At 41.2% G+C, this 22,818-nt stretch overlaps 1 protein-coding gene across 2 annotated transcripts; it reads left to right on the top strand.

Moving 5' to 3' along the window:
* Positions 1-2,844: 2,844 nt before the first annotated feature.
* ikzf2 (IKAROS family zinc finger 2) lies at positions 2,845-22,427 on the top strand. Of its 2 annotated transcripts, XM_080478771.1 has the most exons (10): positions 2,845-3,066; positions 3,489-3,525; positions 4,418-4,500; positions 5,713-5,759; positions 11,058-11,159; positions 14,150-14,338; positions 15,622-15,789; positions 18,902-19,039; positions 20,007-20,138; positions 21,037-22,427. In XM_080478771.1, exons 4-10 carry the CDS (start codon positions 5,732-5,734, stop codon positions 21,846-21,848), a joined length of 1,569 nt encoding a protein of 522 aa, XP_080334897.1. In that variant the 5' UTR covers positions 2,845-3,066; positions 3,489-3,525; positions 4,418-4,500; positions 5,713-5,731; the 3' UTR covers positions 21,849-22,427. The 2 variants fall into 2 exon arrangements, with proteins under 2 accessions (XP_080334897.1, XP_080334898.1); XM_080478772.1 differs by lacking the exons at positions 2,845-3,066; positions 3,489-3,525 and having other exon boundaries at positions 4,152-4,500.
* Positions 22,428-22,818: the final 391 nt, after the last annotated feature.

Below are 22,818 nucleotides of genomic sequence, written 5' to 3'. Positions count from 1 at the left end.
CCTCACACATAGCCCATGGTTCAGTGGTAGAATTGTCTCCTGCCTATGTGAGGCCTGAGATTAATTCCTGGCCAATACAAAAGAGCTTTCGAACTATGTTTAGTTCATAATAAGGATGCAGCTTTGTTTTTGATCAGCTATCCCCCAGTGGGTGCTTAATCTTCTCAGTGGGTGCTGGAGCACCAGAGCACCCATGGGATTAGCGCCTATGTTTCCATATTTATTTATTTCTACACATTTCTCATTATTCTGTAACAGTTAACAACTTTTGGATTATCACTGACCTAGCGTGTGCATGTGTTACCTACTGAATTGCCACAGTGGTATACTAATTACAGTTATTTAAGGTAGTGACCTTGTGTGTCGTGTTATTCTGGTTTTGGTGGAGCATTGGTTAGCGCTCTTGCCTCAAAACGATAATTGGCCAAAATTTAAATCAGGGATGCACAACATTGGACATGTGCCGATATCCGATATGTTGATATTTTTAAAACCAATTCTTGCCGATGCCTATGTAATCCAGAGTCGTCGGATGCGTTGGCCCATCAAAATCACGTGTCCACAAGATCAGTCAATTTCCTGCTTCCCATTCATTCTCTATGTGAAACGCACCGTGGTGCATGCTGCATGCGGTATGGCATGTTTGTGTTGAACTCATTTGCATCAAGTTGAATCCAGTTTAATTGAATGCATATTAGCTTCAGGGAGTGGAGGTCCGACGCATCACAAAACTTTCATGAACCGTCCAGGTGTAGTGGAACCCAAAGGAGGACAGATTCCACAGCTTATTTTTCTCCTCAAGTGTTTTCAGAACAGAAATGCATTTCGCTGATCTGCTTTAGTAATAAAAAGGAAAGTTTGTGACGAGCCGCCTTGTTGGTTTAGCTCGAACTCCAGGAGCAGGCAGACCGTGAGATGACGTGCTTGTTCAATCAGGTGCCGTGCTCTGAGCCGAGCTTCATGCTGAAGAGTTTTAGGGTTCGCACGCTAGTGATGCTACATGTGACACATGGGAGTGTGCACGGCACACAGCGAGCTTGGTTCCTAGGGCGGTGCGTCAGATAGACACTACGCACTGCTCCATCATGTACAAAAAGTGTTGCAATTGAAGGGAAGCCCCTTTTCGGATGCGGTGCATTTCAATGCAAGAAAAAAAAAGCACCTGTGGACATGTACCAGATGTTCATCATGTGAGGACGTCTCTCAATTTTCTTTAACCTGACAGCCAAGCGTGCTCATGGCCTGCTTTCTGGCTGCTGCAAAAAACAGACAAACAAACAACAACAACAAAAGCATTAGACCATCTGCATTTCATGCTGATGTGCCAATATCATTGTGCATCCCTCGTCCTATATCGGCCGGCCCTTTCTGTGTGTCTGAGTTTGCATGTTCTCGCTGTGTGTGCGTGGGTTGTGTTTTTCTCTGGTTTCCTCACAGTCCTAAAAGTTGCACGTGAGGGTAACTGGTGACCCTGAATTGCCAATTGTGAATGTGAGTCTGTATGTGGTTGTCTGTCTCTTTGTTTGTCTTGTGATGGACCGGAGACCCCTCCAGACTTATCCAGTGCCCCACGACCCTGCATGGGATAAGTGGAATAGAAAAGGGATGGATGAATGGTTCAACAGTTATATCTTAAAACTCAGGCAAACGTTGAGATTTGGAAAAACTCTTGTCTTTACGTTTGTGTGTCGACAGGGGGAGACGGAGTTTGACGTCACACAGTATAAGACAGAAGCGTCATCAGCATCACATGTTTGCGACCTGTGTTTAGTTTTTGCCACCTGTGATGACAATGGATGCTTTTAAAGCAGTGCTTGTTTACACATTTGTGCAAATGCGTTTGGCTTGTTTGCATTTACAATCACAACTGCTCTATCATGACTAGGAGCAGAGGCTTTATGCCATCACACTGCCACCTATAGGTTTAGCATGCTCACAGTAGCTCTCAAGGTTTTAATGCGGGTTTATGTATATGAATCTTTTTTGGAAAGCAATGTGGTGTGAACAATGTTATTTTTGAAAATGTCTCGAGGGAAATATCCATTTTTGTAAATACTTGGCTATGTGTAAAAGTTGCCTTATTTTGTTCAGCCCTTGTGTCCTCTGTGCTCAGTCTGATTACCCCTGATTGTTGTCAGCTGCACTTTCTTGTCTCTCCACCCCCTGTGTGTGCATACATGCCATACCAACACTTGACCGGTTGATTTTTGACCATGGCGGTCTATTGGTGATTGTTGCATGCGTCCTTTACAATCACCCAATGCTTGCCTCCCTATTTTCCCCCCACCAAGCCGTTAACAGCATGATGGATGCAAACAGACTTGATTCATTCCGAAATAATGCTGCCAGGAAATGGTCATATGGAATTTGTAATACCACATTTATGTTAGATATTGGATATTAGCAAGTTCCTAATTGATCACATCTCTTGCACTCTTAGATAATGATATTACCATCAAATATCCTGTCTCGCTCTTGCCAGTAGTTATACAACTTTATAGTCTTGGCAAAATAAGAGCATGTGGTTAAAATAACAAATTCTTTCGGTGACATTTTTTCTTTTTTCTTTGCAGATTATTGGAATATAACTGGCTAAATGTTATAGCTGTAGGTAATATGGAAATGCATATGGGAATCACCTTCTCCTTTTATGGAGTTTGGCACATGTTTTTTTTTTTTTTTATAGCAGTGTCCGCAGCCTTAGAAATAAAGAGGCCCCCCTTTGTAACCTAATCGATCGCCGAGCAGAGAGGCAGACCGGGTCCACACTCTGTGATCCGTTTCTCTGTGTCAGACCAAGTTCCCAGAATAGCAACTCGTGCGGGTCGTCTGCTGTCGTGCTCTGCTCTGGTGGAGATGGAGGAGGAAGTCACTGGTGGATTTGACAACTGTTGCTTTCGCCGCTGCGATCACCGCCGCCGCTCCCGCTGCCACGGAACCAAAGTCCCCGTCAGTGCGCGCTGCGTGGCGCATGTCGGACAAGAATGAATCCTCCTCCGAGCCGAGACATTCAGCCTGGATCAGTGTGCAAGTTCATGGGATTCCATTAACTCCTTCATGTCTAAGGTAAATGAAAAGAGACAACGAAAGAAGCATTTCCTGCTTCTTCTTCTTCTTCTTTTTTTTTTTTTTTTTTTAAAGGAAGAAACTGCTTTAATTCTCCATTGAGATATCGCTAGTCAATTGGCGTCCAGACGCCTGAGAGCTGCTGGAGGCGCATGTCTGCAGCGGAGGCAGACAAGGAGCGTCTGTCTGATGAATGGAAAGCCAGACGGGCTCTGCTGTAGACTGCGGTGATCGGATAACCTGTTGAATTGCAGCTGTCAGTCAGCTCCGAGCCATGCAGGAGAACACAGCCCGCAAAAAAATATTAGAAAATGTAAAAAAAAAAAAAATCAAAAAATCACTTGCCACCTGAAACACTGTGCGCTTGCCACTATCAGAGCAAAACTCGTCTCACGTTTCTTTTTTTTTTTTTTTTTTTTCAGCTGATGGTTATTTTCAGAGACGCCTGTTGCCTGTCAGGTAAAGCGCACCATACCCTTATTATTTAACTTGATTTACAAAAATATATTTTTCCTCCCACATCATCTATATTGGCGCAAATTTTAATTTGGCGTCCTTATGTCACGTCGTACACTTAACTAGGAAGTCATGTTGAAAGTGGTAGGCCTACACATGATCAAAAATAAAAAAAATTTAAAAATGAAGGATTTTAACTCCTAATGTGTCTAATGGAGCAGTGGATTCCTTTAGTTGTCGTGTGGTTTTAATGTGGCGGAGATCACCAGGTCCCCTCATGGTTTATTTATCCACCACATCACATTATTCCCATTGTCCGCAGCTTGGCAGTCAAAACGCGCGGAGCTCTGCCGGCTCGACCTTGAGTCACTTCTCCACAGTCGCTTTCTCTAACGTCGTCTGCCCACGGATTTCCAGTCCTTTGGCTGTTGAAAATAGCTTGGCTGCTCCCTGTCGCTATGGCTAATTCCTTAGGAACCGGTGGATCCAGTTTGATCCATCCCTCTCTTTCTTTCCCTCACCAGCTCGAGTCTTCCCCCTTTTCTTTCCTACTGCAAAAAGTTCACCGTGTAGGAGTCAGCGGGCAGTTGTGAGACTTGTGGAGAGATGTTGTGAGTTTGAATCAGACCAGACGGGAAGGCACCGGGGTCGTTAAAGTAGGGGAAACTCGACGGGACGCGCGCAAAGGACGCGTTGACGCAGCGACAGACACCTGTTGGACTCTGAAGGCGCACCTCAACTTTTTCCTCTGCCTTCCTGAACGGGCTCTTATGACTTGTTAGGTTTTTAGTTTTTTTTCTCTCCATTTTAATGGATTGTGACTGAAACGTGTTCTTTTGGGAAAACCAGTGAGTTATCACTCAAAGGTAAATTGGAGATTTTTGTGTCTTTAAAGGGAGGTGGAGACGACTCGCCACCCCCTCCCTCCATCCTTGACTGAAATCATCACCTTTTTTTGCACAGGGGAGACACTTGAAGGTAACTATATGGATGCCTTTTTTTTTTTAAATATATAGCCTGTTACTTTTATGCATTCACATTTCACTAACTTTAGGATCGAATGAGCTCCTCAACGTAGAAAATGACTGAAATGAATTTAAAGTAAGTGGGTTTGCCAACGACTGCAAAGTGGCTAAAGTTTCTCCATGTATTTACAGAGTCAGGCTTATGTAAGAGGTCAGACCTTTTTTTTTTATATATTAGTGTCATAGTGGTTACATTATAAATCAATATTTAAAAAAATTTAATAAAATCTAACAAAAAGTACATTGGTCATTCTTCAGTTTACTTGTATGTTTTTTTTCTGTCTCTGAAAGGGTTAAACTTAATGTTTTTCAAGGAAGCCAACACCTGTGACACAGTAGAAATGTGTGCTACTGCTTTTCGCATTCAGTAAAGTCTGTGACAAGTCTTTGTGGTGTAATCAAAATGTAATTATGATACACGAACTTTCTATTCATCAGATTTAACCAATCTTTGAACTACATAAACATATCGGGAGCAAATTGTTGACCCGAAATTCATATTGATTAATACAAACTCAAACTTCACACCTTGTTTACAAAAACGTACAATGAACTAAAGGTACTCCTTTAACATTTACTTTTCACTACTTTTTAAAAAAAAAAAAAATGTTTAAAGCACATATGTCATGAAGTGCAGACTACACCATCTATTTCTTTTTTTGAATATTTTCAGCAATTTTTAGATTATTATTATTTTTTTCATGGCATCATGTCACATCAGTGTAACATTAACAACAGAACTGCTTCATTATGTCCCCCCCCCCCCCCCCCCCCCCCCCCCAAAAAAAATAAGGACCATTAAACTCACCAATATAGTTCTGAAAAGGAAGAACTATTTTTATTTTGTGAAGAATGTGAAACTAAAACATGACGGTTCACACATATTTAAAATAGTTATTGGGTTGCTTGCTAATTACGCAGGTCGACTTCTCTAAGAAGAAAGGTGCAGACATGTGGAGCTGCTGTGAAGTGTCTCTTACAAGCTGTGTATTTTCATAGTTACTATTCTGAACAAGTGAATAGTTCATAGCACTCATACGGCTACTTTTAATGGCACTGATTATTAATAAATGCTGTTCATGTAGGCTTCTTTTAAACCTTTGCTGTACGGTACTACATATATATTTTTTTTTGTTCTTAATATGGTTTGTTCCTCATTTTGCAGCAATCCCAAAGCACTTGAAATGGAGGCCTCTGAAGACTACAGTGCAAGTAAGTCCCAGTGTCTCTTCCACCTTGCCTACAGCACTGCGTTTGACCAATAACTTCAAGTGATACAGCCACATGACCGGTGAACGGTGCTACTGACAGGTGTCATGAAAACGAGTTTGGACATTTATATATATATATATATTGACTTAGTTTTATTTTTTTTCTGGACTTTCACAACTCCTCCAAACAATTTCATAAAACACTGCGACAAGAAACGAAAAGCCAAAACAATATTTTGCAATCGCATATCTGTAAACATTTCAAGGGATTTTCCCCCTGTGCAGCCGTTTTCCTGTTCACCCCTTAAAGGTGGAGAAACCCGTGCATTAGCAACATCCTGTTGAATGCGGCAGATACTGGATATGTGCTTTGTGGTGCTCCATTGCCCTTTGTTGGTTTCCTTTGGGCAAGTCTCTTGAATGTTTTCCTGCCCCCCCCCCCCCCCCCCCCCCCTGCATTTAGCTTGTTTACGCATGTTGTTGATGACACAAGTGGTGACTTTTATTCCTCCATCGGGGGCTTGTGTCAGTAGGACCGGTCGGCAGGTGCGGTTAGGGGTGGAGACAGAAGAGCATAATGGGGGCTCTTCCTTTCCCTGCCCTTCTTTTGCCTGTATCTTGAATGGTACTTAACAAATTAATTCTCTTCATCTTTATATGACTTTTAAAACATTTCAAAAAGAGCAGGAGTGAATACATTCAATCTTGAAGGTTGCATGATATGAGGAAATTATGCACTCGCACCTAATTTTCAGATATAATTGGTTTTTTTTTTTTTTGTGCACAATGCGATAAAAGCAACTACTTTAAGTATTCATTCACTGTCTGGTGTGATGCAGTCAATTCAGCTTGTGATTGTGGTGTTGAGATGGACTGCCATGTACAGGTACGCACACTGAGGCATTTGTAATATCTTGATCACCTCATGAACAAAAATGAAACGATTGTGGTAAATACCACTCAATATGTGCAACAAAATTAATAGAAAATGATGTCCTGAATCACGAGCGTTTGTAGAAGTGTACTTAATGAAGTGGTGATGTGTGTATTTCTTGGACTGACAAAAATTATGCTCTCATAATGGAAAAGAAAATGGGCGACTTTCGGTATAACTGGCTGATTTGCAGGTCATGATTCGTCATTTGATATCAGTCTGGTAACGCCTCGAATGAGTCCAGCTTCTCAACACATAAATCGAATCCACGTAGAAGATGATGAACTGAAGTTTTCTGTTGGCTTTGCTGCAAGTGTTGGGAACTGATCGACCATTTTACCTTAAGTATTAATTCAACATCATGAAAAAGCTTGCATGATAAAAGTCCACTTTTGCTGAAGTTCAAATATAAATGAAGATTCCACCTACCACATCAGGCTGCGTACAACAAAACACTGTTTCTGGTATATATATTTTTCTTTTTAACATTTTAATGGATGAATATTTGCTGGGCATGTTCTCTATAGGCTTGGTTTTTCACCACTCCTGGCCAGCGACCTGACTTGAGTGAAGCGTTTTGCTTATGAAAATGTATTCATCACCGGTCAAGCTTTTTGAAAACTGAAGGCATTTAAATCCGATACTGCAAACAGGCCATTTATCCACAGTTGCAGTCGCACCAGTTGTAATAAAGGTTGATGTGGAGGAGCTCAGGACGCCGGTAACAACTCGAGAGAATTACAGTAGGTAGTTACATTTCATCAGCTGCACTCGTGCTCATGGCTGGTTGATTCATTCTGAGCTGAGACGCTGAGCCTAGCGGACGTTACTCTGAATGTTTTACATTGTGCAGAGCAAATGAAGAGGGACATAAAAGGAAATAATAAAAACAGCACTTGTAAATCGAATAATGTTATCTATATCGGATTGTATGTAACCTGCAACATGGTGTCATTTAGAAATATATGGTACTGACTGATTTTTATTTTTAATTTATGATAGACTTAAAAAAAAAAAAAAGTGGCATAAAACATTCTCCTAAACAAGATAGGTAGGTAATTAAAAAGGGGAATCTATCTTTGGCACTGACAAAACAAGGTCTCTTAACTTTTCTGTAGCTGGATTCGAATGTGCAAGTCCAAATGTTTACTACCACAGCTACAAACGTTTCCTTTTGAAGTTTTGATGAACAGAGATTAAAGCAATAAGGTGCCTGCTTGTTTAATACCCAATTTTTTTTTTTTTTTAATATCTAACTCTTTTTGCACTGTTGCTCTGAACCACATGCATTCTCTTTGCTGCAGTAATTCTGCTATTATCTTACTCTTACTCAGTTTTACTTTCTCATACACACACACACACACTTCTTTCACTCATGCATGAAATAACATTTTATCACGTTTGCAATCATTTTCTTACAGAGAATTTGTAACGGTATTATAAGTGCATAGTTCTTTCACATACACTTTCACTGCAATTGTGCAGGAAAAATTACTCACGCTCTTTTCTGTTTCACATCTAATTAAGTGTCTCTCATTCCCAATCATGCGTTTGGTGATGAAATATGTATTTCACAATGTTAAAAGTGCAATAACTACATCTGAAAGCCATATGACGGGTTGCCTTTTGCTGAAAAAACATGGGTGTTTGTTCTTCCTTTTCCTGGACTCGGTATTTCCTAAACAAAGTCATTCCTATCAAATGTAGGGTCGTTCATTATAAATTATTTCAACTTATTTTGATCACATTTATATCATATTCAGTTCACACAGTGTGTGTTTTAATATAGTTATTTAAGTTCAATAATACAATTCAAGCAAAAGTTATTTGTTCTAAAATGCTCACTCTGGTTTCTTCACAATGTGCACTCCAGAGAAAACTATTTTATACCACCATTTATCAAAACAAAGATCAGTCGATACTTCATTGGTAAAGTATGTGTTCTACATTCAAGAGCACTTGATTCTTAATATCAGCAAACCTCTCAAATAATAAAAAGTCAGTTTCTTTAGTTCGTGGCGTGATTTTGCTATTTCCGTCATGGAACTATAGAAGGTGAAAACACACGATATGCAAGCTCAAATTCTCCTTATTTTCACACAGACAGACTTGATATAACAGCTGTTACTTGTCAAGGATAAATCAGCCGTTAACGGTTGGCGTAAACTCTTCATTGTACAGACAGTAAATCTAAACTGGAGTTCGTTCACATGTAGGTTATAATGAGCTACAACTCGGACCGGAAGGCATATGGTATGATAATGTATATGTGGTTGCGCTTGTATCTGTATATTTTTATTCACAGTCTGTGCTGTATGTTACTTTCATGAATCGGGTGTCTATAAGGAGGGGTTGAAGGTTGATAGGAAAAAAAAAACCCGTCTCTCATAAAGACTGACTGGACGACCTTCACTTCAGAACATTATCTTCTGTTAAGGTTGGCATCTGTGTTTTTGAGCCCCTTTGTGCCTTTTTGTCATCCGCCAGACGTGTATAGCTTGACCATCACTCTCCATTGCGTCATGGCCACAGTATACTGTCCTTTTAAACTACTTGTCCTTGGTTTTGAAAACGTTCCACGACCACAAATATCTTTTATGTACGTCTGTCAATCCTGAGCTGATGACTGTATTGTAGAAACGCATTCGTTTAGTATCAATAATGAAGTCAGCAATTATCACACCTACGGGGTTTTGTGTGTACACATTTGTTCCTTTCCATTTGTCAGCAGTAAACACCATCTTAATTTGTCATATTACTCAAACTCTCTTTTCCCTGGCAAGTCTCGACCGATTGATATCCTCGTCTCACTGTTCATGTGGGTATGAGTCACACAGGGAGCGTGGAGCACTAACACGGCCTGTGTTCAACGGAGTCTGTTTGAAAGCGTGTGTTTAGCATATGTAAGACGTTTACATTTCTGACCCCATCCAAATTAGAAATAAAAGCTCAGCTCAGGCTTTTGTGTGGAAATTCTCTGATCGTGTGGCTGTATCTAAACACCACCATCAGACAATAAGAGGAGTAAAAGCAGTAACCCCCTTTTTATATTTCTAGTAATGACCTTTAGATGAGGACATAGCTGAAAGTCTTTGAAAGTGGCTGTGTTATGAATATGCCCAAAAAATATGACGGCTTTTAAAAGTTATTTTGACCATACTGTTAAAAGTGTGAACTCGGATAACCCAAAATTATCCATTTATGAACCTATTTAATCACCATGGCGTGGCGATGCATCTGTCAGCATCTGTTACAGTAATGGAAAATCCTTCATGACAAATCTGGGCCACCCCTGTCTTCAGGACAGCTTTGCCAGCGCTGGTCACCTGAGATTTCCTCCAACCCCAACCTGTGCAACCCGAGCCCAGACTCAGGGATTGTGTCATGGACAACGTCTCCCAGTAAGCCCCACTGAGTGAGCGCGCCACGACAATGGAACAATGCCTCCCAAGAGGTTGTCAAATTGTGTTGAGCTGTCAAAGCAACAAGAGATCTGACACATATTTCTTTTTCATGTTCGAGGATTCATTTCAGTACCAACAAATTGGAAACATGGCATTCTTGTACAAGTTTCAAATGTATTGCTGTCCTTTGATCTGTGGGTGCATCCATTGTAAGAGCTGGAGGCAGTTACTGTATGTGACATCAAATTGTGTTTTTTTTTTTTTTTTGCTTTATTTTGTTTCCACAGTCATCAGTATTCTTGAAGAAAAAACCTAATCGTAAGTTACTGGCGCTGCTGGTAAATGATGACTCGTTGTGGTTCCTAAAGGATCTGACACCTGGGTCAGAAGGAGTGTTCGCCTGTTGCCACTGCATTGTTTCAGTGACCCTGATGGGGCCGGGCTGTAAGGGGATAAGGGATTGGTTTGCCCTCCCTCTGAGTGGACACTGGGCTATCCATAGCATGGGTTTTGTACAGACTGCTGAGGGGATGCAATCTGATCTACCTTTGCCGGACTTTGGCTTCCCATAGGTGCATATAAACAGTTGCCCTCTGCATTCTCCACATTGACCTTTATTCTGACCACTGAGGTTCGGATTAAAAGAAGATCTAGATCTTTAAAAAAAAAAAAAAAATAGAAATGAAACGTACTTCTCTTGTGTGGTGGATAAAATGTTTGGTTGTCACTATTTATATAGGACTGTCTTTGCTTGCACAAAAGTAATTAAGAAAAGATATTCTCATGTACACAATAAAATATGTTCACTTACATATTCAAATGTATTTGACTGAGAAAAGCTGAATTTTTAAGATCTTAAGTAATAAAACGGTATTTTTCTTTTCACATGACAGTGGTATTTGTTGTACAAGCACCACATTGTAAAGCACAATGAGGATTGCTCTGTTTCTGTGTCTCCCAGGTAACGGACAGTGCTCTCCCGGTAAGGAGAACTCGAGAATGTTGGCGGATATGTCAGCACCTAATGGACAGACTGTTCCTCAGGGTCCTAATTCCCCCAGTGGTGAGTGCTCAATTAACAGATACACCTCTCTGTGATCTGTGGTGAATAACTGCAGCGCACTCATTCTCTCTCCCTCTCCGTCTCTTATGTCTCGCTCTTATTGTATTTAAATTTGCTGTCGGAACCCATTCCATGACTGCCATTCTCATGACTGGATTAATTCGCTTCAGCATACCACTTTCCCATTAAGCAGCTTTCTGAGGCAGGAAGTAATGCATTGAATATGCAGCGTTACAAATTTAAAGTGACACAACATACAAGATGATTTTATATTTGCTTGAAACAGTGGTGCCATTTAAAAAAAAAAAAAATATATATATATATATATATATATATATATATATATATTTGTATATCTTTAGACCTGAAAGCAATGTCTGAGTATTTATGATGAATTAGATAAAGATAAGTCACATTTCAAAACCAGGAATGTAACACATTTAACAGTTGCCGGCTGTAGATCCAGATTGTCCATCCTATTCATTGTAAAATCCTGTAACTCGTCGATCCCAGCAGACTCTTTTTGTGTGTCTATGATCCCAAAAGGTGTTGACAATAGTGTCTTGGAATGTGATGACAGACAAGTTTGTGTGTGACTAAAGCAGGTATGACGTTGGAGTGAGTTCGGAGTTTCACCGTGTGTGTGTGTGTAAGCATTGCTGGCCCAGCTTTCCTCGGCTTTTGAATGCGTCTTAATCAAGTCTATAACGATAATAACGTTTAAAAAAAATAAAATAAACAATGTATGAACTGACTGCCTTGCAATCCAAAGTTGTTTCTGCAGCGACGCATGTTCAAATTGTTGTGTCATGTAGATGGTAGCGCACTAAAATTGGTGTGAAGTGTCGCAAGTTGGCCCTGTATCTGTGATCATCTCCAGCAATGTCACCGTGAAGCAGCAAAGTAAGAAAAGGAGAAACAGAGCGAGAGAGGAGACGAGTTAGAAAAAAGGGAAGCTCCTCTCCCACAAGTTTAGAGATACAGGGAGGCGGGCTGGGCAGTGGTTTTCACAGGGAGATACTCTTCACCGATAAGAACTGTTGTCATGTTTAGAAGTTGCCAAACACGTTTGTTAATTGAGGGTATGTTACAAAAGAAGCACAACAATGCATCGCCTGTTAAGAATAAGTCTGGAAAAATCTTAAAATTGTGAATTTGAAGAGAAAACGTAAAGCGGTTTTTTGTTTTTTTAACCTGTAGGGCTTAGTGACGATTTGCATAGAAAGCGTGACAAATATATTTTTCTGCTTTCAGTCAACACCTTAATCAGTCAGAGCTGATGCCCATTCTTGTCTTCCTCTGGATTTTGGTGCCCTTATATAGATGAAAAATTGTGTTGCTCTGGATTTCAAAGAGTATTGAAAATCAATCCTGAAAAAAAAAAAAAAGAATTCTTGTGATTCTCATTGGTGCTTTTGTTGTGCGAGCCGCTTCAAGTGTATCCTCATCGGACCACTCTATGCATTCCTCTCTGCCAAACTAGAGAGACAGATGTAAAGATGCAATGAGCTGAATAGCAAGGACGTTCAGGTCTGCCTCGTGTTGCCAGGATACAGCTGTCAAAGACAAGGCTCGATTGCAACTTGGGCATTGGGATAAGTGTTCCTGTGAACAAAGTGTGGCCTTGGAAACATACAGTATCAGCACAAGGAACAGAGATTCTTTCTTGATATTTATTGCGGTCGTCTATAAGTGATACATTACTAAATTTATACATCCATACTGGCCTCTGAGAGTTAAATGAATGCGCCGTCAAAGCCGGAGGGGATAGTTGACGGAAGCATTCGAATGGGAGGCTTCAGTAAAACTACCACACGTGCTCACACTGTGATTATGGCCCCCGTAGATCCCAAAACAGGATAATCTGGATCAGTGGGTTGAGTTTGGATAGTACTGGGTTTTTTTGCTCAGTGCATTACACCATCAAAAAGGTTTTTCAGTCAAGTGGTATAAAGAAACTGCACTCGCATTACAGCTGATTCTTTAAAATGTTCCGTGCTCTGCTGCGACATGCCAGGGTCAAAAGTGCCAGGGTTGCTCTGTATGCAACAAACTGAGTCACATTTCATCACATCTGTGAGGACTATGTTCAGCCACTTGTGTTGATTACAGCTTACGTGGATGTATTCTTTTGTTTAAATCAAGATGGGGTCAATTGTGTTTTTGTTAGATTTTCTCGTGTCTTCATTTCATTGTCCTACATCAAGTATTTTCGTCGTCCTTTCACAAACACTTTTAGATTTCTAATCAGCTGATGTTTGGGACAAAACCATAAATGGCTTGGGTGTTGCTCTGTGTGTTGAATAGTTCTCCATGCAACTTGTTTGGTGCATTCATTGTGCACTGCTAACAACCTTTGTGTGTTACGGATTGCTGCCTACTGCTTACTAGAGACGGCAGGAGCTAAGTTATTTCCCGTCACCTCCCACATCCACACGCGCATATTATTGCACAATCATCTGCCCTTGTCATCCAGCCAGTCTCCCATTGCTAGTCAGCAGCAACTAGCACTGGGCCTCTGACACTCCTTTTCTCCCCAGGGACAGCCAGAAACCAAACCAGCCTGTTTCTTTATCTTCGCTCTCTTTCTCTCTTCTTGTCAACCAGCCAGTTCATCCTAATCCTGTGTCAAACTTGAACTTCTGAGTTATAGTGGTGATTAAACGATAGCCTGTTTGTCAGAGAGGCCAAGTAAAACGGTCCGTTTTGTCAAGCTGAGACAAAAACACCATTTCCAAGCATTACTGCTGCGACTTCTACTAACTACAATGTACATCAGTTATAGCCACAACATTGTCACCTCACCTAATTATTTCAAATAAGCACATGATCTAAAAAAAAAAAAATGCGATGTAAAGCTATCGTCCAGCGCCCTGGGTCAGGCTGGGTTCATGATTGCTTTAGTTTGGTTAAAAAGTCATTAAAGGGCACTCCCATAAAACCTGCTGTAAACTGAGCGTCTCAGGATTGCCGTATGTTTTGTTTGACAGAGCTCACAATCAAGCAAGAGGAAGAAATTGCTGAAGAGGCTGACAACAGCAGCCCGGCACCTGAAGAAATAAGCCAAGCTGGCGATGAAGCGGCAGCGCTGGAGTCCATGAGCGGCAGCCCGTGCAACACTCAGGATGGGTTATCTGGGTCACATGCTACTGTTGATGCGGGAAATCGACAGCCAAACGGTACGAGCTGAATTTCCAAACATAAAGAAACTGGATTTTACACATTTTTGTCACCATGTGTGTTCGAAACCAATTGACACTGGAATTTCCCGTTTTCTGAACTTTCAAATCAATACAGTGTTTATGTAGTTTCTACAGTGAGTCAGAAATAATTCTTTCTCCCCGTCTCTGGGTGGAGAGTGCTGTCTTTTCTTTTTTTCTTTTTTTTTTCTTTGGAAGACAATAGTTTAGTCTTGGAATTATTAGCAAGGAAAAAATATCCTTGGAATCCCCCGCAACCTGTTTTAACTGACGCCACGACTGCTCTGTTTGTCACAGCATTAGGATCATATTTCTCTTTTCCAACTGGCTGCAGATCAAAAGATTTGCCATAAGAGCAGGTGACAGTTGTCCACTTCAGAGATGGTTGACTGTACACAATGTCAGATCTAAACAGGCTTCAATACATTACAGTGTATTCCGATAGCCGTGTACCTTTACCTTTATTCAAACCCCCGAAGTGACAGAAAATCCACCAGTGATTTTTATAGGATAGGTGTGTGTTTCCACACTATTAGTAACATGTCTCAAATGTATGGGCTGACGAAGAGAAGTGGCAAGTGAAGAAAACACATTCTTACTTCCAAAGGTGTTTTTCAACAATCTGCAACATACTCGTAATTCTTCAGAGTTTTACCATTCTTTCCTGAACTGCTGCGGAAATGAATTTGGCATTGCTTTAAGACATCAATGCGAAACATTTTTTATTTGTGACTTTCATATGTAGTAATGCTGTACTTTACATACGGGGGAAAACATTGGAAATTGTCAATGAGAAAGACCTCTGTTGATATTTGAAGCTTTAGATCTGGATGTTTTATAGCCCATATCTTTCATCTGTTAACAAAGGTCTGGCTCCATGTCAACTTTTGAATAAAAACATCTTCCCATACTGTAATTTGTATGTATTGCATTGTTCCTCTGAGATATGTGCTTTGAACTTGGATGTTTGATACAAGTAAATTGAATCGAGTATCTGCTATGGACTATGTGTTTTCCTGCGGTGGAAGAGTAACTAATACTTTAGTTTTTGAAAAGTGTATCTTGTACTTTTTACTTTATAATGTATTTTATAAAGTAGCGGTCACTGGCGACAGCACATGGCCGTTAGTTACGAAACCAAATAAGGTATAAATGAACCATTTTTAGACGCAGAATTGTCTCGTTCTGACTTGTCGATATGTTCATAAAAACATCCCCCCATGCCGAGTGTGGTCTCAACGTGTTGTGCTCTCTTGCGCCAGGAGACAGGCCGTTCCAGTGCAACCAGTGTGGTGTGTCGTTCACCCAGAAGGGAAACCTGCTGCGACACATCAAACTGCACACGGGTGAAAAACCCTTCAAATGTCCCTTCTGCAGCTATGCCTGCCGGCGGCGCGATGCCCTCACCGGTCATCTGCGCACTCATGCAGGTAAGTTCCACCTTGTATTCTTTCCATGTTTCTGGGGAACGTGTTGATTTCTGTGAACTATGCGATAAATCCTTTAAAAAAAAAAAAAAAAAAAAACGCCAACTCAATGTTTTTTATTGTTTGTATTAAAATTTGAAGCTTAACTTTATTTCTCTTTTTGTTCATATACCTTTCATTATATTTGTGCTTTATCAGTGTCCACAACATGCGTAGAAGATCTCAAAACAGAATTACACCCGAGAAAAGTCAGACCATGCTCATATTTCTCGAACCTGCAACCTTTGTATGCACCTCTTCCCTTTTCGATCTATAGGGTGTTTTCACGTGCAATGCTCAGCACACAAGCCAGTAGGTCTTATATTATTTTTGGATAGATGCTTTTTTTCTTTTCTTTTTTTAAACATGCATGCTACAGACAGCGCTGTGAGTGTTTTGTGGTTAAGTACCAAGGACACGCTGTTCCTTAGTCGCTTCACTCGCTTAGGAGGAAACTATCTGTATGTTGAGAAACTCCCGACGAGCACTGGTTGTCTCTCTCAACTGTAACCCACTTTCCTATCAGAGGATGTGCTTTACCCTCTGTTTCGCCTTTGAAATCAAGGTCAGACAATACTGTCATTTCTGCCTGTGATACCCCGAGAAGGGGTTATTCATACACAGTGAGACAAAGATAGACTCTGTCTGTGCATTTGCTTACAATTTGTCTTTGTTTGGAAACCTGTACTTCTTCCTTATGCCTCTTTTGATTTCTTTAGTGCACTTATTTTGTCTTCTACCAGCAGCCATGACCACTATCACTTCCTTTAGGGTTCACCTGGTTTTGTTTGCTACAACTTTAAACACAGTTTTCTGTCACGAACAGTGAGCTTTTGCTCTAGTTCAGTGGCAATTTAGAGGAATTCCATGTTGCCAAAACATGCTGTCCTGACTCTCTCCTGTCCAGGGACTCTAGTCTCTTAGAGCCACAGGTCTGGCAGTTCTGCTCTGGTGTCCCCCCAGGAGGAACAGGTGTAGTGAAAAGCACCGGAAGAGAAGTCGGATGAGAAACATTCAGGAAAGCTGGAAGCAAAAGACGGCGTAGAACAACCAAAGGCTGAATGGACTGAATGTATCGCAGAGAGCTGTGTTTTTGTTTTACTGAGGTTCAGTTGATCAGTGAAGCCTTACTGCGCAAAAATCAAGACTGAAGAGGCAGAACTGTTTCACACATTTTAAACTGCTGCATGTTCCTATTTATTAGCCAAATGCAATCAGTCAAGTGAGTCCGAGTTCACAATGTGGTCGATTTGCATTAATCAGAATAGCAGCTGAAAGGTGGATTCTTCAGGTCCATCCAACATCTGCACAAGGTTGTGTGTGGGTGGCTGTATAAATATGAAAAAGTAATGAAGTCGTGTGTGTGTGTGTGTGTGTGTGTGTGTGTGTGTGTGTGTGTGTGTGTGTGTGTGTGTGTGTGTGTGTGTGTGTGTGTGTGTGTGTGTGTGTGTGTGTGTGTGTGTGTGTGTGTGTGTGTGTGTGTGTGTGTGTGTGTGTGTGTGTGTGTGTGTGTGTGTGTGTGTGTGTGTGTGTTGAAGGGAGAGATACTTCATTTAATACAGCCTACTTCACTGTCAGAGTTTCACGGCTAGAAAGCAGCAGAGAAAAATTATTTCCATGATGACGTTTTCATGCCGAAGTAACTCTTTCATTGCCCTGAATGAGTATTCTCGCTGTGACCCTGCCGGTACGCCTACTCGTGCTTCAATAATATTGAAACCTTTTGTCATTAGCCACCACATCTTTTTTTTGTCTCAGTTTACATTCATAATCAGACATAAACGATAATAAACCACAGGTTTGAGTTTCATCAATACTATGTTCGTTCATAGACCAAAAGAAAAACAGATGAATGACATATAGAGCAGTGTGACCTATTATCACATGATTCACTCGAAAGAAGGGAAAAAAAAAAGATGCTTGATGAGCTATGACAGGTCATATCATTGTGTAACAAGTGGTTTTTTGTTATTCACATGAATCCCTGTCACTGTAATTTACCGTAAAACACTTTTTATTTTTTATTTTTGTGGGGAGGGGGGGGGACCATATGGTAAAAAGATCTTAAATGAGGTGTTTTATATAACCTTGTGTGAGAGTTGGGACGCTTGTGTTGATGTGTGATTTTACCGCCTTACTTTAAATGTGTGTGGATGTCGTCGTACACGTGCTCGAGTCTCCGGGTTTCAGAGTGAGACATGTTTGGTTTCTCTATTCTCAGGCTAAGAAAAGTACTGGATCATCTGCACAGCCAGCCGGTGTCTTATAAAACTTGCTCATGATGTATTCTGGGTAACATTGGTATGATTGTGTCGCCACCAGTTCACTCCCTGCAACCCTATATGAGTCACCGCATTACTTCTGAGAATCGCCGAACACAGAAGGATTACTTCAGCTGTGACTTGTTTTGTGGCATTTATTTTTTTTTATCATGGCGTGTTGCAGTTATCTTCTTTTTTTTTTTTTTTTTAACAAACTTCATGGTGAACTTTTAATGGTCTTCCTCATGTCAACGAAAAATGCAACTAAATATCCAGATAACTTGTGCAAATATTTTCAGTGGCAGTTTCAATTCTGTGCTTGAAGGGATTTATGAGCTGACTTTGGTAGAGGCAGAGTATATGTCTTCATCTTTCCACTTGTCTCGGTAGGAAGCATTTGAATAGAATAGAATTGACACAATGAATCACACTCCACCTCCATAGCAGTTTAACTTGGAGTTAGTTTCCTACCGCCACCATGGGATGCATGATCAACTCCGACAGTGGGAGTGCTCTGTACGTCTCACAGAGCAAAGCGTTTTTGAAATGCAGTCTTCATGGCGCCGCTTTCTCTCTCGCCCACCACTTTTTTTTTTTTTTTTTTTTTTTTTGCCTCTGTCTGGCGATGGTCGTGTGGAATCCTCACACTAGTAGTGGAACCTCCGTGATCTCAGAAGCTCACTTTTGGTTTGTTTGTACGAGTGACTGATTGCAGCATGTATTACTACGCACTGCCTGAATTCTGCTGCCCACTCGCTTTCTGTGCAGCGGTGAATGAAACTGATCACCACTCCCTTGAATGTCTTCACTTTTAGTTGGCAAGCCGCACAAGTGTAACTACTGTGGGCGGAGTTACAAACAGCGCACGTCTCTGGAGGAGCACAAAGAGCGCTGCCATAGTTACCTGCAGAGTATCGGCTTGGATCCTTCCTCCAACACCGGCCCTTACACAGGTAAAACTTGTACTGAAATTTTAACTGTGAACTGGTACAGCAACCATACAGATCATCGGATTTAACACACATTGATGAATGCAGGTTTTTCTCCATTACAAGATTTTCTGATGTCAACTTTGAATGGATCAGAATGTGTTTACCACACACACATATTCAGCAATCGTTCTCTGTGAACACCATTTGGAATCCATTGATAGCTGCTCACCTGCCTTATCAGTGTGTTTATTCAATCATTTAAATGAGAACTACCTAGTGAGACACGTGATCCATCCCAGTATATTACGTTAACAGCTAACCTAACTAGCAATGGAAAAAAAAAAAAAAGTTGATGGAACTAAGTTCAAAGAAACTTTCCATTGTCTACTATCTATTGCTCTTAGACAGTGACTGTCAATTTTAAATACCTCTGACAACAGTTAATTTGCAGAAAATTATTTATCAAATTGACATAGTGGCAAAATGTATTGAGACACAGAAACAGTCCCTAAACACAGCAGAGACAACAGGAGGTGATCTCAATGAATGTTGCCTTTAACAAAATTGACTTCTTCAGCCTATTATTTTGAGGTCAAAAGGAAGCCGATGATTTCTGTCTGAGAAGTTCAGACTATGACCTTTACAGGATCAGTCGTTTGACCTAAATAGTTAAAACAATGAAAACGTAACAAACGGCATTACTTCAGGATTCAAAACCACATCGATCAGTCTTTACGTTGGAAGTAGGCCGTCACCGTCGAACAAGTATTTTGAAGCTGTAATGTCTGTCACTCTAAAATATTGTTAACCCAAGTCAGTTTACAAACCGTGTTTTTGAATAAAGTCCCCAATAAAAGGCTGGAATTTGTCTAAAAGCTCTGAACATTTGCAATATTTTAGCTTGTATAGTGTTTTTCACTCATGTTTGCCTGAACATCTAACATGTGTTTTTCCCCTTGTTATCTTTGGCTTCTCTCAATCACACCAGGCGACATCGTGAAAGAGCCGAGGCCCATGGCAGAAGTCAACTCCTTGCATACCTTTGATCGGCCTCCTGTAATTGAAAGGCTGCACGGCAATGTAGGCAAGAGGAAGAGCACCACGCCACAGAAATTTGTGGGTGAGGGGTTTTTGTTTGTTTTTCCTAGCAAATTCAGCAACCATATTGGTGTTCTACCGAGGTAAAAACTAAAAAGATACTGTTATGTATTTTTTTTTATTACACTTGCTTTCAATCTGGAATTGAGTTCTTTTTTTTTTTTGTGTGTGTGTGTGTGTGTGTGAGTGTGTGTGTGTGGTTGCTGTGGCTTTTACCTCAACCTAAAATGACGTTATGTAACAATTTGGTGGAATCGTGTTTGAAATCTCTTAAGGTAAACTTATTTAAATATGTCAAAATGAGTTATTTTGCAGGAGCCTTATAGTGGATTCATCAGATTATCATCATGCATCCAACTTTTTATACATTTTTATTCAAGTTTTATTTAAGTTCAATAGTGAGTCATAAAGTAGAACGGCAAACTTGCAGGCCCACCCCACTTATATGCACGGATCTCTTTTTTTTAAACACAATATTAGAAATGGAAATCAAACAAGCCAGAGCGAGCGAATGACTGAGCGATGAGGAAATGTCTTTTTTTTTTTTTTTTTTTTATTTTCCTCTCTCTTTGTGGTTAGGTACACCTGTAACTTTGCTATTGCACTTATCGAGAGAAAACAGCTCACCGCATCCCTGTTCTGGAGGGGTTAAACAGCGCAATAGTTGATGGATGGGGCTTTCCGCCTCATTAGACTTGAACATCGAGTGCAAAATGTGAACAACAGGACGCAAGATATCAGCAGATTTGGTTTCTTTTGATTGCAACTTTGAAAGAAATAATTTTTACTCTACTTATCCGATCACATCTTTGTCTTTTTTTCCCCTCAGTAAATGGCTTCTTTGCATGAGTTTGAAATTTCACTCCCTCTTCACAACATCCATACATAATTGCTGTTTTTTTTTTTTTTTTTTTTTTCAGGTGAAAAGATGGTTCGCTATGGCTACCCTGATGTAGGCTATGAGATGGGCCTTAAGTATGAAAAGCAGGCGGAACTGATGCCCCCGCACATGATGGACCAGGCCATCAACAACGCCATCACATATCTCGGATCGGACACTTTGCGTCCCATGCTCCACCATCCAGGCCCTCCTCTCGCTATGTCGGACGTGGTGCCCATGGTCAACCCCCTCTTCCACCACGTCCTGCCGCTGGGCCCTCGCACCGAACGTCCAGGTAACTGTGACTCTCTGCCAACACAGCCGCCTCACCTGCACGAGTTCCAGAGCCATCCCACTTCCAATGGCCCCAGCGCTTTAGCCAGGCAGGGCAAACCGCCCCACCCAGGAAACGAGGAATCGCCCAGCAACAGCGGCGTTGAGTCCGCCGACTCGGCTCGCAGCAGCCCTCAAGACCGGCACACTTACCATGGCGGCAGCGCCCCCACCGGCCTCAGGTCCCGAGTCAGTCCGGCGGTGGTCTTCTCAGGTGAGAGAGTTCGAGATGCGTCTCCCAGGAGTGCGGCGGGAGTGGGCAGCGGGATGATGCGAGTAGCCGCCGAAAGGCCGGCCAGTCATGAGGGTGTGCGGGTGTTTGGACGAGAGGGTCACGAGTTGCGGGCCTTCCAGTGCGAGCACTGTCGAGTGCTCTTCCTGGACCATGTCATGTACACCATTCACATGGGTTGCCATGGATACAGAGATCCGCTGGAGTGCAACATCTGCGGTCACCGGAGCAAAGACCGCTATGAATTCTCCTCTCACATCGTCCGCGGCGAGCACACCTTCCAATAATCAGGACGGGGGAAAGACAAAAACGGCGACAGGAGCAATAGCCTGACATCCGTCCTCGTCCCCCCCCCCCCCCCCCCCCCCCCATGAGACTGCAGAGTTGAACGACACTGTAGACGAGTGTAGCACAATCACAGACTCCTCTTTAAGCTACTTTTTGTGAATCTGAGCAGTTGAACAATCAGATGAAGGTACGGGCCAAAGACACATTTTCTACTTATTTAAATATTACACAAGAAGGAAGGTAAGTTTTGTTTTTGTTTTTCTCTGTCTTAAAATGAATCGTACAACAGAGCAGCTGTCACATTGCTTTAAAGAGGTGTTTTTTTGTTGTTGTTTTTCTGAAACCCTCTTATAAAGATGTTTTTTTTTTTTTTTTTTTTCTTGCTAAGCTTATTGTTTTTCACTCTTGAGATGAAACGGTTCTGAGATGCTGTATAACAGGAACGCCGTGTGTGTGTGTGTGTGTGTGTGTGTGTGTGTGTGTGTGTGTGTGTGTGTGTGTGTGTGTGTGTGTGTGTGTGTGTGTGTGTGTGTGTGTGTGTGTGTGTGTGTGTGTGTGTGTGTGTGTGTGTGTGTGTGTGTGTGTGTGTGTGTGTGTGTGTGTGTGTGTGTTCTTTGTGGTGGGTAAAGTGAGTCTCTATTCTGCAGTAACACGTAAAATTGTCTTCAATCCAAACAAACTAAAACATGTTGGAATATTATTTGTCAAATATTGATACTCAAAAAAGAGATCCAGTAAGGTTTGCAATGTATGTTTTTTTTTTTGTTTTTTTAACACAATTACCAGTGGATTTACAATTACATTAATACTTGGACTGCTTTAATAACAAAATAATTAACACTTCAGACCTGCCTTGTCAATCGAATGCAGCATTTATTCTTTAGAGAGTCTTTCAGGTTGTTCAATAAGTGAAAGGTTATTAAAGGTTTCTGAAGGGGACACCAATACGAGGCTTTAAGTGCAGACTAT

Source organism: Lipophrys pholis (assembly GCF_963383615.2).
Source record: "Lipophrys pholis genome assembly, chromosome: 13".
Lineage (NCBI taxonomy): Eukaryota > Metazoa > Chordata > Actinopteri > Blenniiformes > Blenniidae > Lipophrys > Lipophrys pholis.
The sequence above is the reverse complement of the archived record's forward strand: the minus strand, read 5'-3'. Positions and strand labels throughout refer to the sequence as shown.

Coding starts and splice junctions, on each gene's coding strand:
- ikzf2 (XM_080478771.1), top strand. CDS start 5,732: ATGGAGGCCTCTGAAGACTACAGTGCAA. Junction 11,160..14,149: donor GGGTCCTAATTCCCCCAGTG/GTGAGTGCTCAA, acceptor TTTGTTTGACAG/AGCTCACAATCAAGCAAGAG. Junction 19,040..20,006: donor CAACACCGGCCCTTACACAG/GTAAAACTTGTA, acceptor CAATCACACCAG/GCGACATCGTGAAAGAGCCG.